We start from the raw sequence: 17,461 nt of genomic DNA on the forward strand, positions 1-17,461 counted from the left end.
TTTTTATGCATAATTTTCATTACAATAGCATGCATTGAATCATGCAGAGTAAGACCAGGCTTATTTATTAGGGTTATTTTTGATTTCATGCTGACTGTGGTTCAAAAATAAAACTAGTGGCACCAAGAATATCTAATTCCCATAGCCCCCTTTGGTCAAAGTTCCTGATGCAGAAGCAGAAATTCAGCAAACCAAACGCAGGTGAAGTCTGGGAGGGTGAAGGAGGAGACAGCGAGCGCTCACACACACCTTTCTTGGAGCGTCTAGGTTTCGGCGGAGCAGCGGTGCGGCGTGGAAGCGGTGCATGTAAGCGGGCGTCTTTATGAAATTTAAACAGGATACGAGGGAAAAAAGACAAGTAGGCAGACAAGAATGAATGAGAAGCCAAAAGAAAAGCAAAACAAGAACCAAGCTGAAAACAAGAGATTAAAGGGATAGTTCATCCAAAAAATGAAAAATCTGTCACCTTTTACTCAGCCTCATGTTGTTCCGAACCCATAAGGATTTCAACACCAGAATGAACCTCATTGGTTCTCACTGAAGCTCAAACGTGATGCGTAACACCAGAATGAACCTCATTGGTTCTCGCTGAAGCTCAAACGTGCTGCGTAACACGAGAATGAACCTCATTGGTTCTCGCTGAAGCTCAAACGTGCTGCGTAACACGAGAATGAACCTCATTGGTTCTCGCTGAAGCTCAAACGTGCTGCGTAACACGAGAATGAACCTCATTGGTTCTCGCTGAAGCTCAAACGTGCTGCGTAACACGAGAATGAACATCATTGGTTCTCGCTGAAGCTCAAACGTGCTGCGTAACACGAGAATGAACCTCATTGGTTCTCGCTGAAGCTCAAACGTGAAGCGTAACACGAGAATGTACCTCATTGGTTCTCGCTGAAGCTCAAACGTGAAGCGTAACACCAGAATGAACCTCATTGGTTCTCGCTGAAGCTCAAACGTGCTGCGTAACACGAGAATGAACCTCATTGGTTCTCGCTGAAGCTCAAACGTGCTGCGTAACACCAGAATGAACCTCATTGGTTCTCGCTGAAGCTCAAACGTGATGCGTAACACGAGAATGAACCTCATTGGTTCTCGCTGAAGCTCAAACGTGATGCGTAACACGAGAATGAACCTCATTGGTTCTCGCTGAAGCTCAAACGTGAAGCGTAACACGAGAATGAACCTCATTGGTTCTCGCTGAAGCTCAAACGTGCTGCGTAACACGAGAATGAACCTCATTGGTTCTCGCTGAAGCTCAAACGTGATGCGTAACACCAGAATGAACCTCATTGGTTCTCGCTGAAGCTCAAACGTGATGCGTAACACCAGAATGAACCTCATTGGTTCTCGCTGAAGCTCAAACGTGATGCGTAACACCAGAATGAACCTCATTGGTTCTCGCTGAAGCTCAAACGTGATGCGTAACACGAGAATGAACCTCATTGGTTCTCGCTGAAGCTCAAACGTGATGCGTAACACGAGAATGAACCTCATTGGTTCTCGCTGAAGCTCAAACGTGAAGCGTAACACGAGAATGAACCTCATTGGTTCTCGCTGAAGCTCAAACGTGATGCGTAACACGAGAATGAACCTCATTGGTTCTCGCTGAAGCTCAAACGTGATGCGTAACACGAGAATGAACCTCATTGGTTCTCGCTGAAGCTCAAACGTGAAGCGTAACACGAGAATGAACCTCATTGGTTCTCGCTGAAGCTCAAACGTGATGCGTAAGACGAGAATGAACCTCATTGGTTCTCGCTGAAGCTCAAACGTGAAGCGTAACACCAGAATGAACCTCATTGGTTCTCGCTGAAGCTCAAACGTGCTGCGTAACACCAGAATTAACCTCATTGGTTCTCGCTGAAGCTCAAACGTGCTGCGTAACACGAGAATGAACCTCATTGGTTCTCGCTGAAGCTCAAACGTGATACGTAACACCAGAATGAACCTCATTGGTTCTCGCTGAAGCTCAAACGTGATGCGTAAGACGAGAATGAACCTCATTGGTTCTCGCTGAAGCTCAAACGTGAAGCGTAACACGAGAATGAACCTCATTGGTTCTCGCTGAAGCTCAAACGTGATGCGTAACACCAGAATGAACCTCATTGGTTCTCGCTGAAGCTCAAACGTGATGCGTAACACCAGAATGAACCTCATTGGTTCTCGCTGAAGCTCAAACGTGATGCGTAACACCAGAATGAACCTCATTGGTTCTCGCTGAAGCTCAAACGTGATGCGTAACACCAGAATGAACCTCATTGGTTCTCGCTGAAGCTCAAGCATGAAGCGTAACACGAGAATGAACCTCATTGGTTCTCGCTGAAGCTCAACGTGATGCGTAACAAGAGAATGAACCTCATTGGTTCTCGCTGAAGCTCAAACGTGCTGCGTAACACGAGAATGAACCTCATTGGTTCTCGCTGAAGCTCAAACGTGCTGCGTAACACGAGAATGAACCTCATTGGTTCTCGCTGAAGCTCAAGCATGATGCGTAACACGAGAATGAACCTCATTGGTTCTCGCTGAAGCTCAACGTGATGCGTAACAAGAGATTGAACCTCATTGGTTCTTGAGAAAGCTCAAACGTGCTGTGACATGAGAATGAACCTCATTGGTTCTCGCTGAAGCTTAAACGTGATGCGTAACACGAGAATGAACCTCATTGGTTCTTGCTGAAGCTTAAACGTGATGCGTAACACGAGAATGAACCTCATTGGTTCTCGCTGAAGCTCAACGTGATGCGTAACAAGAGAATGAACCTCATTGGTTCTCGCTGAAGCTCAAACGTGCTGCGTAACACGAGAATGAACCTCATTGGTTCTCGCTGAAGCTCAAACGTGCTGCGTAACACCAGAATGAACCTCATTGGTTCTCGCTGAAGCTCAAACGTGCTCCGTAACACGAGAATGAACCTCATTGGTTCTCGCTGAAGCTCAAACGTGCTGCGTAACACGAGAATGAACCTCATTGGTTCTCGCTGAAGCTCAAGCATGATGCGTAACACGAGAATGAACCTCATTGGTTCTCGCTGAAGCTCAACGTGATGCGTAACAAGAGATTGAACCTCATTGGTTCTTGAGAAAGCTCAAACGTGCTGTGACATGAGAATGAACCTCATTGGTTCTCGCTGAAGCTTAAACGTGATGCGTAACACGAGAATGAACCTCATTGGTTCTCGCTGAAGCTCAAGCATGATGCGTAACACGAGAATGAACCTCATTGGTTCTCGCTGAAGCTCAACGTGATGCGTAACAAGAGATTGAACCTCATTGGTTCTTGAGAAAGCTCAAACGTGCTGTGACATGAGAATGAACCTCATTGGTTCTCGCTGAAGCTTAAACGTGATGCGTAACACGAGAATGAACCTCATTGGTTCTTGCTGAAGCTTAAACGTGATGCGTAACACGAGAATGAACCTCATTGGTTCTCGCTAAAGCTCAAACGTGATGCGTAACACGAGAATGAACCTCATTGGTTCTCGCTGAAGCTCAAACGTGCTGCGTAACACGAGAATGAACCTCATTGGTTCTCGCTAAAGCTCAAACGTGCTGCGTAACACGAGAATGAACCTCATTGGTTCTCGCTGAAGCTCAAACGTGATGCGTAAGACGAGAATGAACCTCATTGGTTCTCGCTGAAGCTCAAACGTGCTGTGACATGAGAATGAACCTCATTGGTTCTCGCTGAAGCTCAAACGTGATGCGTAACACCAGAATGAACCTCATTGGTTCTCGCTGAAGCTCAAACGTGATGCGTAACACCAGAATGAACCTCATTGGTTCTCGCTGAAGCTCAAACGTGATGCGTAACACCAGAATGAACCTTATTGGTTCTCGCTGAAGCTCAAACGTGATGCGTAACACCAGAATGAACCTCATTGGTTCTCGCTGAAGCTCAAGCATGAAGCGTAACACGAGAATGAACCTCATTGGTTCTCGCTGAAGCTCAACGTGATGCGTAACAAGAGAATGAACCTCATTGGTTCTCGCTGAAGCTCAAACGTGATGCGTAACACCAGAATGAACCTCATTGGTTCTCGCTGAAGCTCAAACGTGCTGCGTAACACGAGAATGAACCTCATTGGTTCTCGCTGAAGCTCAAGCATGATGCGTAACACGAGAATGAACCTCATTGGTTCTCGCTGAAGCTCAACGTGATGCGTAACAAGAGATTGAACCTCATTGGTTCTTGAGAAAGCTCAAACGTGCTGTGACATGAGAATGAACCTCATTGGTTCTCGCTGAAGCTTAAACGTGATGCGTAACACGAGAATGAACCTCATTGGTTCTTGCTGAAGCTTAAACGTGATGCGTAACACGAGAATGAACCTCATTGGTTCTCGCTGAAGCTCAACGTGATGCGTAACAAGAGAATGAACCTCATTGGTTCTCGCTGAAGCTCAAGCATGATGCGTAACACGAGAATGAACCTCATTGGTTCTCGCTGAAGCTCAACGTGATGCGTAACAAGAGATTGAACCTCATTGGTTCTTGAGAAAGCTCAAACGTGCTGTGACATGAGAATGAACCTCATTGGTTCTCGCTGAAGCTTAAACGTGATGCGTAACACGAGAATGAACCTCATTGGTTCTTGCTGAAGCTTAAACGTGATGCGTAACACGAGAATGAACCTCATTGGTTCTCGCTAAAGCTCAAACGTGATGCGTAACACGAGAATGAACCTCATTGGTTCTCGCTGAAGCTCAAACGTGATGCGTAACACGAGAATGAACCTCATTGGTTCTCGCTGAAGCTCAAACGTGCTGCGTAACACGAGAATGAACCTCATTGGTTCTCGCTGAAGCTCAAACGTGAAGCGTAACACGAGAATGAACCTCATTGGTTCTCGCTGAAGCTCAAACGTGCTGTGACATGAGAATGAACCTCATTGGTTCTCGCTGAAGCTCAAACGTGCTGTGACATGAGAGTGAGTAAATGACAATTTAAATTTTTGGTTGAACGAACCCTTTAAACAACAGAATAAGCATTAGCATCAGCAATGAGGCGCCACAGTGAGAGAGAAAGGGCTGAGCCGCCACTGCAGCAAAGCATTCTGGGAGAGACGATCCATGTTGTTGCTCTTTGAACTGCTCATACAGTGACCACAAAAACACACACATTACAACGACAGGACTTTGGCACTTTTGTAAAAACGACAAAGCATTGTGATCTGAAATGAAACTAGGACTGTGAAACATGAGCCAAATTAAATCAAGAACAGATTCAAGAAATGCAGCGGAATTATAGAAATGTGCTATTCTCAGTCAGCCATGATTCATTTATTAAAAATGGCCAAAAATGAGATAAAATGAGTTGTCGTCTTGACATCACAATCTGGCCCTTGTCCAAACTCGCTCAAATCCTTACGCTTGCCCATTTTTCCCGCTTCTAACACATCAACTCTGAGGACAAAATGTTCACTTGCTGCCTAATATATCCCACCCACTAACAGGAGCCGTGATGAAGAGATCATCAGTGTTTTTGACATCACGTTCATAATGTTATGCCTGATCGGTGTATAGTTTACTGTAATGTTTTCATGTGATCAAAGCTGAATTTATCATCATTACTCCAGTCTTCGGTGTCACATGATCCTTCACTAATCATTCTCATAGGAGGATCTGATGATCAACACACATTTATGATTATTATTAATGTTGAAAACATTCCTTCAGAAGCGTTTAGAGTGAGTGAGTGAGTGAGTGTGTGTGTGTGTGTGTGTGTGTGTGTGTGTGTGTGTGTGTGTGTGTGTGTGTGTGTGTTGGGTAGGTTTAGGGGCAGGGGCAGTGTAAGGGAATAGAGAATACTGTTTGTACAGTATAAAAACCATAACGCCTATGGAATGTCCCCTTGTGTGTGTGTGTGTGTGTGTGTGTGTGTGTGTGTGTGTGTGTGTGTGTGTGTGTGTATTCCTCCAGAAGCGTCTCACACACAATTGCGTTCCCAAACACCAGCATCCCAACGCAAGAGAACATGACAGCGTTTATTGTGTTTCTTATTTCTTATGCATATGTTATCACTATTTTAAATAATTTCTATGTAAAGCACTTTGAATTGCCATTGGGTATGAAATGTGCTATACAAATACATTTGCCTTGCGACGCTCTGAGACGACACTCATTTATGACGGAGGGAAAAGAGCCAGATTGAAGCAACTTCCATTTTTATTACAGATATTTTACACCAGTTTCCCAGGAAGTGACTATTTATGCAATATTTCTGCACCAAATTTGTGCAAAGGTCAACTTTGCAAACTTTGGATGGAAACAGCTATTGCTGAATATCTATCAATTTCTTATTAAAGGGGGGGTGAAATGCTGTTTCATGCATACTGATCTTTTTACACTGTTAAAGACTTGGATTCCCATACTAAACATGGACAAAGTTTCAAAAGTTAAGGTGGACGTTTGATGGGAGTATTTCTTTGTCAAAAATACTACTTCCGGTTAGTCATAAGTTTCGGCAATTTTTTTGCGATCATGCGTCCCCTTTGACGTTAATGGGGGCGGAATTTCCTTGTATGGGCCTTACGGACAATTCTACCGGAAGCGCGTGAGAGAGAGAGAGAGAGAGAGAGAGAGAGAGAGAGAGAGAGAGAGGGAGAGAGAGCGAAAGCAACAGGCTGCGCCCATCAAAGCGCTGGCTTGTAGGCTGCTGGACAGGTGATGTGCACAACTAACAATGTCACCAAAAAAGTGCGTTTTTGGTTGCCAGACCAAGACAGTCCTGCACAGATTCCCCAAAAACCCCGCGTTAAGGCAACAGTGGATGGAATTTGCTTTTCCGGATCAGCAACTGAGTTGCGCGAATGTTTATATCTGTTCGCTGCATTTGGGTGCCGACTGTTTCATAAACAAGGCCCAGCTCGACGCCGGATTTTCCCGATCGCCTAATGCTGAAGGATGGAGCAGTCCCAACGTTAGAACCGCGGGCGGTGAGTGAGACTGCTTCAAATGTCTGTGTTTTTGCCTATGCTCATCAAGTAGCCCAAACATGATCACGTATAGTTAATTGATCAATGGAGCATGCGATGTGTAGTGCGTGTACATTTGTTTAGCTGGCCACTATATGTGTAACTTTATGTTTGTGTATTGTAAAAGCACTCCAAACAACAATACACAAAGAGTGGGGAAATATGTTGAACTAAATAAGCGCGCTTCTTCATTCAAATGCGCTACTATTCCGTGTCTTTCTATGTAAACACTAACTTAGCCTGCCGTGCAAAACCGGTCCGCTTACTGTCTACACAAACCACGCGTAAACACACACACACACGTGCACAACTGCACTTCCCACATGTACACCTTCAAAGACAAAAATACGACGATATAATTCAAGTATAAATATGTAAATAACACAAGCCGCTCAGCATATTATATAGTTAGTGTATAACTTGTACCACATAGAGACGTCCTGCTCTAGTCGTTTTTGCTGCTGCTCCTGTTCAACTGCAGCCTCTGGGTCTGATTCCGGATCATAGATGTATGGCTGTATCTGATTAAAAGCCATATTTTTATTTTGAATAAAGTTTTTTTCCCGCTGTTAGGGATGACACAGCTTTACGACGCACTTGACTCATCACAATAGCAGCGGCGCGCACACGTCATTATTTAGCTCCGCTCACACGACACGCCCTCACCCGCTCGGCTTTTTTCGGAAAGACTCGGAACAGCGCATCTTTCTTATATAATTATAAAAAAAATAAAGACTTTTCGGAGATATGCAGGATGCAATGCTACTCTATAGGTACTCAAGATTGACATGAGATTGACTGAAACTGAGTGTTTCACCCCCCTTTAAGGTAGAAAAGTATCTATTTCCAAAGTATCAGTTCAAACATTTGAACCGTATAGTATCTCATACGGCATTATCATTCTTTCTTTGCAAATCACTGGAGCACAAAGCGATCATAGAACAGTTTGCTGGGCTGGATATCAGTGGAACAATTTTGCTCAAATCTGACTAGTAACCTGATATATTGGAGTGAAAACAGAGATGGATGTACGAGTTTGACACATGCAATGATAAACACACCTATCTTTTCCATAGACGCCTCCGTGGTGAGGAAGCCCTGCATCAGGAGCTGGTCTCTGGTCTCCTCATCATCAACCTGGATCTCTGAAACCATATTACACGGGACAAAGCCACGATGACCGCCCGCCTCGCCTCGGTAGAAACCATCGGCATCTTTGTCCCCGTAAACCTGCAGAGAAGAAACACTGAAATGAACATCGAACAGAAACTTCAAGTATCTGCGCGGGTCACACTGGAGACTTGTGTGACTTATATGTGTTTTGTCCATCTGTGTTTGATCATCTCTGAATCTGATCTGGAGTCAGTCTTGAACAAAAACGTTATTTTCTCAGCTTTTGTTCAAAATGTTGCTTTTTTTTATTAAACTTACCCATATTGAAGTGCTGACAGAAAAACAATGCATTAAGCTAGAATAAAAAAAATAGTTTGAAGCAGCACTGGGTAACTTTTGCTCTCGGGGTCCCCCTACAGTTGGGAAAAAATAATGTCCTCAACGACTGTCGTAAGCTGTCATCCTACAACAGGGGACGCCATCGCGCGTGCATTTGTCAACCCTGATAGCCCTGAACTAGTGATGCGCAGGTCGTCTCATAACCCGCGGACCCCGTATGTCTGTTTAATGGTCGCGGGTGCGGGGCGGGTTGTAAAAATATATACAGTGGTGCGGGGCGGGCCAAATAACTTAATAAAAGCGCCCCGCGGGTCGGTGCAGCACTAACAGTTCCCCTGAACACTGCAGGAGGAGTTCTTCTGGCGGCGCGTGTGAAATGTCTTCATCCCAGGTACAGTCAGTGGCAGATGTTTCAGCATGTCATATGAATATCATTTCATGGGTTCATAATTTCAAATGCCAAATCACGATGCTCACGTTTACAAGCCAGCGTCATTATAGTAGTCTATTGGTTAGCGTTTTACAGAATCTATATGATACTTCAGTTCAATGTTTGAGTGGTCGGTAATCACCGTAACAAGCAGGACAGCATCGGTCGGGCACGCCTCCTTCAGCTCACGCCGACGAGCAAACGCTGGTCACATGTTGATCCTCGTTCTGCCTTTAATCACAGCACTTTTTCATTTCCTCTTATTGCTTTCCTCCAACCAAACCTTTTCTTTCTTATTTGTCTGTGCTGCTTCGGACATGACTATATTATCCGACGAACAAAGTTGGGCTGGCACGTCCGAATGTAAGGAACTACCCGAAACCCAAAGTTTAAAAGTACGATTAAAAACGATACAGACACCATCAGGCTATGGCAGACGTGTCATTCAGCCTATTGTAAGTCGATGTATCATCACAAGAGTCTTGAAAATATATTATGAAAAGTTAACTTGAAAAGTTACCTAGTGCTGCTTTAAAAGAAGAGGGTATGTTTTTTCTTTTGATATATTGCATGCTTGGATAATTCATACAACAGAATATTGTATATTTTTGTAAAAATGATTAAAATACCCTGGCAGTGGCTGGCAACTTTTTTTTAAACACTGGCGGGGAAAGAGTTAAGCTAGTATGGTCTAATGCATGCATGTGTGAAAATCCCAAGCTCAAAGTCAAGTCAAACCTTGATAATCTGTCCCTCTTTAAAGGGAAGTTCCTCTTCAGCCGCGTCAGGATTGGGTGACATGACTGCAGGTTCATATGGGAAGAGGGCAACGAAGACTCGGACCTCATTTTCTCCAGATGGTCTGGGCTCTGCAACACCAAAGAGTAACATTTATACGCAGCAACAGTTATGGTTGATCAGGATATCATGCCTATTTAAAATACATTGGGAATGGGAAGCTGTGCAAAGTTTCATTACAATAAAAAAAAAAAAACATATGGCTGATGGATATATATATCTGTGAAAACTAAAGACTTGAACCTGTTGTGTCTCTCTGTAAAACATTGGTTTTGTATTTGTTTTTATAGGCTGTATGTGTCTTGTGCCTTTTATGGTTGTTTTAGCTGTGTGTTTTGTGTATTTGTCATTTGCGAGTAATGTTTTTTTTTTTATTTGTTTTGTGTTGTTATTAACTATGCATATTTGTTTCATATTGTATTGCTCTTTTAACATCTTGGCCAGGGGACTACAGATGAAAAATAGCCTCTTGGCTAATTCAGGCTTTTTTACTCATGTTTGTTCATGTGTTTTTATTAAATTTCATTGCATCCTTACATAATAAATTAATCTATTCTATTTTAGGCAATTTTCACATTTTCCTTGAAGCATTCCAAACATTAAAGCCAGTGAACTAACATTCGCTGTCTCCCCCCGGCTGAACAAAATAATGGTGCGGCCCAGGCGTGTCCTTAAGTGAGGTAATCATACTAAAACCTCCTGATCCTAAGCCGCCATGAGCCGCTAGAGAAACGTGCGCACATGAGTCCTCTGCACAGAGTGAGAGCGACAGGAAGAGACAAAGACACTAATGTCTATTCAGATATCAGCAAACTTCTGAATAATGTTCTCATGGGACCGATTAAAACTACCCGAGTGGTCAAAGGTTTGGAGTAATTGTGTTCTTGAAAGATTAGGCTGACCAAAGTTGCATTTATTTAATAAAAAATACAATCAAAGCAGTAATATTCTAAAATAATAATACAATTAAATATTTTAATATATTTAAAAATTAGTTATGTAATTTATTCCTTTGATTGCAAAGCGGACTTTCCAGCATCATTACTTCAGGGTCAGATGATCCTTCAGAAATCATTCTAATACGCTCAATCGTTATAGGAGCTCAATTTATAATAAGGTTTTTATTGATTTTGAAAATCACCCCATATACTACATGAATTAATTCAACTGTAGGAGATGTATTACTTTAAGTCACCCAAGTGTCTTCTAAATGAATAAATGCAACTGCAAACTGTGTAAATAAATGTAACGCAAACCCAAATGCCCCCCAAAACCCCCTGTGCAATATATTGGACATGCATGCACAATAAAACTGCAGTTCTGTACTTTGGATTCTGACAGCCGGACTCAAGATCAGGAGGTCGAGGGTCAGCACCCTGAATTCATTAGGATCGTATTCCTGTTTCTGGATGAGTTGGAAGGGGGCGGGGTCAGGAATATAGTGTAAAGCAGAGAAGCATGATCAGTGGTGGTAATAGGTGTCTGTCATGTTCGTGTTAAGCTCCAGCAGTGAGATGTGCTCATCTCATTAGTGAGGATCAAGGCCATCTGTAGCAACAATCAAGAGCAGGGCAGAGCAAAGAGGACATTTCACAACCTCTGTGTGTCACATTTGAGGGCAAATATCCAGAGCTACCTTTGGGAAAACCTCCTCTTGTGGATGTTGTCAAAGGAAACACACAGATTCAAAAATAGAGTAAAAATTGTGCAATGGTATATATACACTCAAAAATATTCTGGGTAAAAAAACAAAACAATGTTGGGTCAAATATGGACTAATCCAACAATTGGGTTGTCTTAAGCAAATATTTAACTCAACCGCAGGGTTAAAACAACCCAATCGCTGGGTTACTCCATATTTGACCCAACATTGGGTTAAAACAACCCAACAAAAATTGGGTTAAAAGTAGGGATGCACGATATTGGATTTTTGCCGATATCCGATATGCCGATATTTTTCAGCTCATTTTGGCCGATGCCGATACCGATGCCGATATATGTTTATTTTTTCCCTTTGTTTGGAAACAACACCATTTTGAGCAAAAACTATTTTTTTTCATTCTGGTTTCAGATTTCCGAGGTATCCTTACTAAAAGGATTCTTGTTGAAGATAAATAAATGTTAATAAAGTTCTTTTTATGATAAGAGTATATTAAAAGCTCTGAAAATAACAATAATAAAGTCAGTAATTTTTCACCCCAGATGCAGCTGTAACCTAAATATTGTATTTTTGGATTTAACGTTTGTGCACATGAAGTGGGGGTGGCATGACATCCATTGATGCTGTCTTTTAATTCTACAATTATTGTAGAGCTCCTTGGATAATTTTTCATCATCCATTTTGTAAAATTTTATTACAGATTAATACACTGTATATAAAAGTATTTAATTTACAAGTGTCATGCTTGTGATTTATGACATCATTACTGATTTGTTTATTCAGAACAAGAAGTAACTTCAATTTATTTGTGTATTCTACTTTTCATTGTATTACTGTAACAACAGCGCCCCCACTACATGTATAAATATATAGCGGTCTAGCTGGAGGGCACTAGGACCTGGAGGAGCTTCTGCTGCTGTGGAGGCTGCCACGCGCTAGAGAGTGGGGAGACGCGATTGGGCTTGTTTTGGGTTCGTTTTGTTGTGAAAACGTGGCAAATCTGCTGCTGACGGTCACGTCTGTACGTGCATTCAGAAATTCAAGGCAGCATTTAAAAACAGTCAATATAAATCACTGTACATGCAATGTACAATGTAATTTTCTTGTTTTCACTTGAAGAATGACTGCAGTGCTGCCATTGTCTTATTGCTGTAGCACTCCTTGCACACGTGAGTTATTGCAGGCGCATATCAACACGTTATTATATCGGCAAGGCATATCGGCATAATGTTTTCATATCGACCGATGCCGATTTTTATATTTTAAGCGTTTATCGGCCGATTCCGATGTCGTGCCGATAATATCGTGCATCCCTAGTTAAAAGCATTTTTTAGAGTGTAAGGATCAAGGTTTGTCTGTAGCAGAGATGGGGACTCGAGTTTGAGACTCGGACTCGAGTGTGACTTAAGTCGCACACACAGTGACTTCAGACTCGACTTGAGACTCGTCCTCGAAAGACTTCAGATTCGACTTGGACTCGAGCTGCGGGACTCGTGAACAATGTTTATTTTTAGTAGGGCAGTCAAAATTAACGCGCTAATAACGCGTTAACGCAAATTCATTTTAACGGCACTAATTTTATTAACGCAGTGCATTTTCTGTTTGATCTGTGGCCCGTAGTTGAAGAAATTGAGATCAGCTATAGTAATGCAGCAGTAGCAAACATTAATAGGGGAAGGCTTAACATTCAACAACATTACTCTGAAACAAGTGCAGTTATAGCCTACATAAGATACCATATTTTCTACTTTAATTAGACTCCAGATCGAAAAGTGCGTTTTTCGTTCACTGAGCACATTTTCTGCCGTCCCGCTAATGTCTGAGGTAAATCATTAACACCATCACCGCTTACAGTACATGTGTTTTATTGAACTAAATACATTAAATCGGCTAAAATGAATACGCAGGTTAGTTTTCTGAACAACAGCCCTCCCGAGTCCGTGTTACTCACACTGTTTGCGTGAATCGCGGCACAGTTCGGTGCGCACACACATACCGGCAGTTCAATGGGGAAACGTGCAGCTCTTAAAGGGGCCATGCTATATTCCTACTCGTGGAATATGGACCTCCTCCAAGTATGTTGTGGTGCTGGTGCTCTCACAGGTGTGCACTATCATTATAATTCAGTGACAGACAAGGGAGTACTTTTTCTTCAGAACTTACATTTTTGGTCTGTACTGTATAGGCTACTGTGCATTTATGCTAAGGCAAAATACAGATATTATCTTGAATGTAAAGCATTCTTGGTGTTTTTGTCATGTTGCAATAGCCTGTTTACAGTTATATAACAAAATCAAAGCTGATACGGTATGTTAATAGAGAAAGGTGTCAAAATAACATATTACATGCTTTGAATTCCTATAGCTTTGCAGTGTTCTACACAGCCTGGATGGGTCGCCGTACTTGATGCAACGCTTAAGAGACTTATTATAATAAAGAGACCTGAGACTTGACTTGGACTCCAGCTCAGAGATTTCTCTGGTCTGTAGTAACAAATGCTAGGGTGACACTAGGCTACAATGTTCATGAATTCTGGGATATGGTCAGATGTTGTCCACTTCCAAATCTCTATGATATTATATGGCCACTAGACATGGCTTGACTCGCCACACGATTTTAAATCAAATAAATTATACATCTCATCCCGTAGAAAAGCATTCCTCAACAAGCCACTTCTTGGGTGATTATGTGCCAAATTTTAATACTTTATTATTTTTTGAATCAGATTGAATCAAATAGAATGAGCAATAATTTAGCCTCAGAAAACAATACTAATGGGTTTTATTTAGAAACAAAAGAAGTCCCGTTTTAGATGCACGTGTGGTTTTGGGTGTGGTTGAAAGTACATTTGGGGAAGAAGGGCAGTTTAAAGTTGTGTGGGTTGGCAAGAGTCTGAGATGGATAAATGAGAGAGAAAAGGATGTGATCTAAACGAGAGCTGTTTGCAGTACACAGTGGTCAGGTATTATCCCGGAAGCTATTTTCATAGTTGTCAATTCCTCCTGTGTCATGACAAGCTGTCAAGAGTTAATCTGCTTCTAGAGTGAGAGAGAGGGAAGTGAGAGAGTCTCACCTCTATGCAGTCTAATTTCAGAGCGTGTTGATTTTTGAGTTGCATCGCACCACACAGCACCTGGATCTGCCGACAATGCTTCTCTTCCTCCTGCCTCCTAATGTGAGAGAAACAAAGTTAGACGATGACAATGGTGGGAAACAGTCACTGACTAACATCACAGTGGCATGACATCGTCACACAAATTGCATGTTATACCACATATGAACACTAGGGGCTCCAGACTAAAACAATCCCTTGTGAGCCACTTGCTGCTAATAAAGCATTTTGGGGCCAAGTTATACTTTTTACTTTGCAGTTTATATTGGCAAATTATACTTTTACTTTTGCTTTGCTTAATACACACACACGGACACAGCAGCCAAATTCTGCCATGTAAATTACCACCAATGGTGCGAGCGCAACTGGTTTTTAAAGGGAATGGGAGATGAGACTCTGATTGGTTTATTGCAGGTTATGCCCAGAACACACCCATGACTTATTAAGAGATTCGTACAACCCTTTTAGACCAAGTGAAGAATTTTTAATTTTGTATTGTTAATTTTGTTATCTGTAGCCATTTTCAAAATGCATCGTAAGACACATCTTTTCCAACTGCACCTGACCAATGAAGACTAGTACTTAACTATCCAATAAAATGTTCTGTTTTTTTGTTGTTGTTTTTTTTGTTTTTTTTGGGGGGGGGGGGGATTTGTGTCCTGTGCTCGATTAACTGAGACTTCTTACAGCTCTTACAGGTTGTTGCCCTTGTTTGTTTCGTTGCTTCTATTGCTCTCCCCTTTTTTGTAAGTCGCTTTGGATAAAAGCTAGCCTGGATGCCAGCCAAACTTAGCCCCGCCCACAAATGTTTTAGGTTGGGCTTGATCCATAGAGGAGTAATTATCTTCTCTAATTATCAGTTTCAGTTTGGACCAATGAGATCATCAGGGCGGGCTTTAGACGATGATGGACAGATGATTAACAGTAACGTAATCATCACGTCATCAAAGGGGCTTGGGTTGAAACACGCCCCATAATCACAGCCCAATGGAGCATCAGACTCATATTCTGACTGGAGTTGAGTATGACCACGCCAGGCTAGATAAAAGCGTCTGCTAAATGATTAAATGTAAATGTAATTTGTCTGTACACGTGTGCTGATGAGATGTGTATGTCCACTGTAGTACAGTAAGCCTATTCTATATAAGGAAATGAATGTTTTCCACTGCATATATACGAAGGATTTATACACTAAAAGATAGTTGTTTTTATGGAAATTGGATAAACATGTGTAAGCATGATGGACATGTTTATTTTAGCATAAACCAACATGTTTCCACCTTGTAGGGAAATCATAGGTTCTGCCTATGGTATATAATATCAAGTTTTAGTGTACTGCCACAGGAGATAGCAGAAGAAAGCAGGATAGGCTGACAGAGGGAGAGTGACCGAGGAATGGAGAAACGCATACAACTGGCATGAGACTATAACTTTTCAATGTCTCTACTATGTCTGACATACAAAGTAATAAAAGAGATCTCTTGGCACAATAACTGGGGTCTGGTCCCGTGATTCAACCATAATGGGGACAAAGAATAATTTTCTAAGTCTACATATGTGTCAGGCGCACTGACCATTTTTCTCTTCATTAAACTAATAAAAGTGGAATCGGACTAAGTGCACCTGTGCCGTGCGCTTCAGACCATATGCTTCTTGAGTTAAAATAGGGCCCTACGTGTTTATAAGAGCTTCTAGCTATTTACAACTGTTTGCAATTGCATTGGCCAAGCATTTATGGATTTGCAAACCTTCCTCGAGTTTTAAAGAGGCCAAATAATTGCACAACATGAAGTTTTGGTGTCTTTGGCTAATGTAGATTGGAAAAGAGATGCAAACGTTTTTGTTCAATTAGTCTGGAGCCCTGAAATTCACACAAATTCTCTCTCTCTCTCACACACACACACACACACACACACACACACACACACACACACACACACACACACACACACACACACACACACACACACACACACACACACACACACACACACACACACACACACACACACACACACACACACACACACACGAAAAACACTACTATTCAAGCAACATCTGATTCCAGATAAACATCAAGCAGCACTTAGAGCTGTTCTTCGTAACAACACAGAGGAATTATAGGAACAATAAGGAGATCCCTGTGCAAGGTACAACATAGAGTTTCAAACAGCACATCGGAGTTGTCTAGTCTCTGCTTTAACCACTCAAGCTACCTTGACAACACAGGGGACAACAAGGATCCCATTTATAGCAAGGAAAGGAGATGCACGAGAGCAAGTAAACCCGTCGAGCAGTAAAGCAAAGCCACAGCCTTAGCATAGCAACATTCTAACTGAACACTGGAAAAATACAATAAGATGTAGGACAAATACATCAGCAGTGCAGTGCTGTCAGCTACACAACTACAAATATGAAGATGCCTTGACTGTAGACTGGGAGAAAGGGTGTAGGGTACACAATCAAATGCAAGGAACGAGATGAACAGGCTTAAACCTTTTGCATCCAAAGCAAAATTAGTGTTGGCGAGTCATTGTGTACTTGGTGGAATCCCATATAGCACAATAACCACTAAACATCATATGTGGTAAATAGAGGTCGACCGATAGTGGATTTTACCGATACCGATAGCTAGGTTGGACCACTCTTGCCGATAACCGATTAATCGACCGATAGTTTTTAAAAAGCTACTAGATTAAAATAATTTAAAAAAATAATACTAACAAATTAATCATATTTACATATGCAAATCAAAATTTCATATGTAAATAATAATATATTAAAATATTACAAATAAATGTTTCTTTAGCTATAACCTAGAAAAATGTAAGTGAATGTCAGGTAACAGACTGCAAATCCCATTTGTTAACAAGGATTTATTAGCTTACATGAATGATATGCAATATACATTTTACACCGTGTAATAACAGTTGAGCAATACAATTGTATTTTGATAATTCATGTTAGTTCATAGTGCATAAAAAAGGTAAACAAATAAAACTAACAATGAATAATACTTCTACAGCATTTATTA

The 17,461-nt window shown here is 41.7% G+C and overlaps 1 protein-coding gene across 2 annotated transcripts in view; it reads right to left on the reverse strand.

Annotated features, from left to right (window-relative positions):
• Positions 1-17,461, reverse strand: part of LOC137071582 (peripheral-type benzodiazepine receptor-associated protein 1) — a 198,424-nt gene that overhangs the window by 19,040 nt on the left and 161,923 nt on the right. Inside the window, exons 26-29 of one of the 2 annotated variants that reach the window (XM_067439706.1) lie at positions 14,389-14,485; positions 9,596-9,726; positions 8,037-8,205; positions 250-318 (exon numbers count right to left, since the gene is read on the reverse strand). In XM_067439706.1, coding sequence (XP_067295807.1) covers positions 250-318; positions 8,037-8,205; positions 9,596-9,726; positions 14,389-14,485 — 466 coding nt within the window. The remainder of the gene's footprint in view (positions 1-249; positions 319-8,036; positions 8,206-9,595; positions 9,727-14,388; positions 14,486-17,461) is intronic. The other variant, XM_067439707.1, reaches the window with a different exon arrangement.

Source organism: Pseudorasbora parva, chromosome 3 (assembly GCF_024679245.1).
Source record: "Pseudorasbora parva isolate DD20220531a chromosome 3, ASM2467924v1, whole genome shotgun sequence".
NCBI lineage: Eukaryota > Metazoa > Chordata > Actinopteri > Cypriniformes > Gobionidae > Pseudorasbora > Pseudorasbora parva.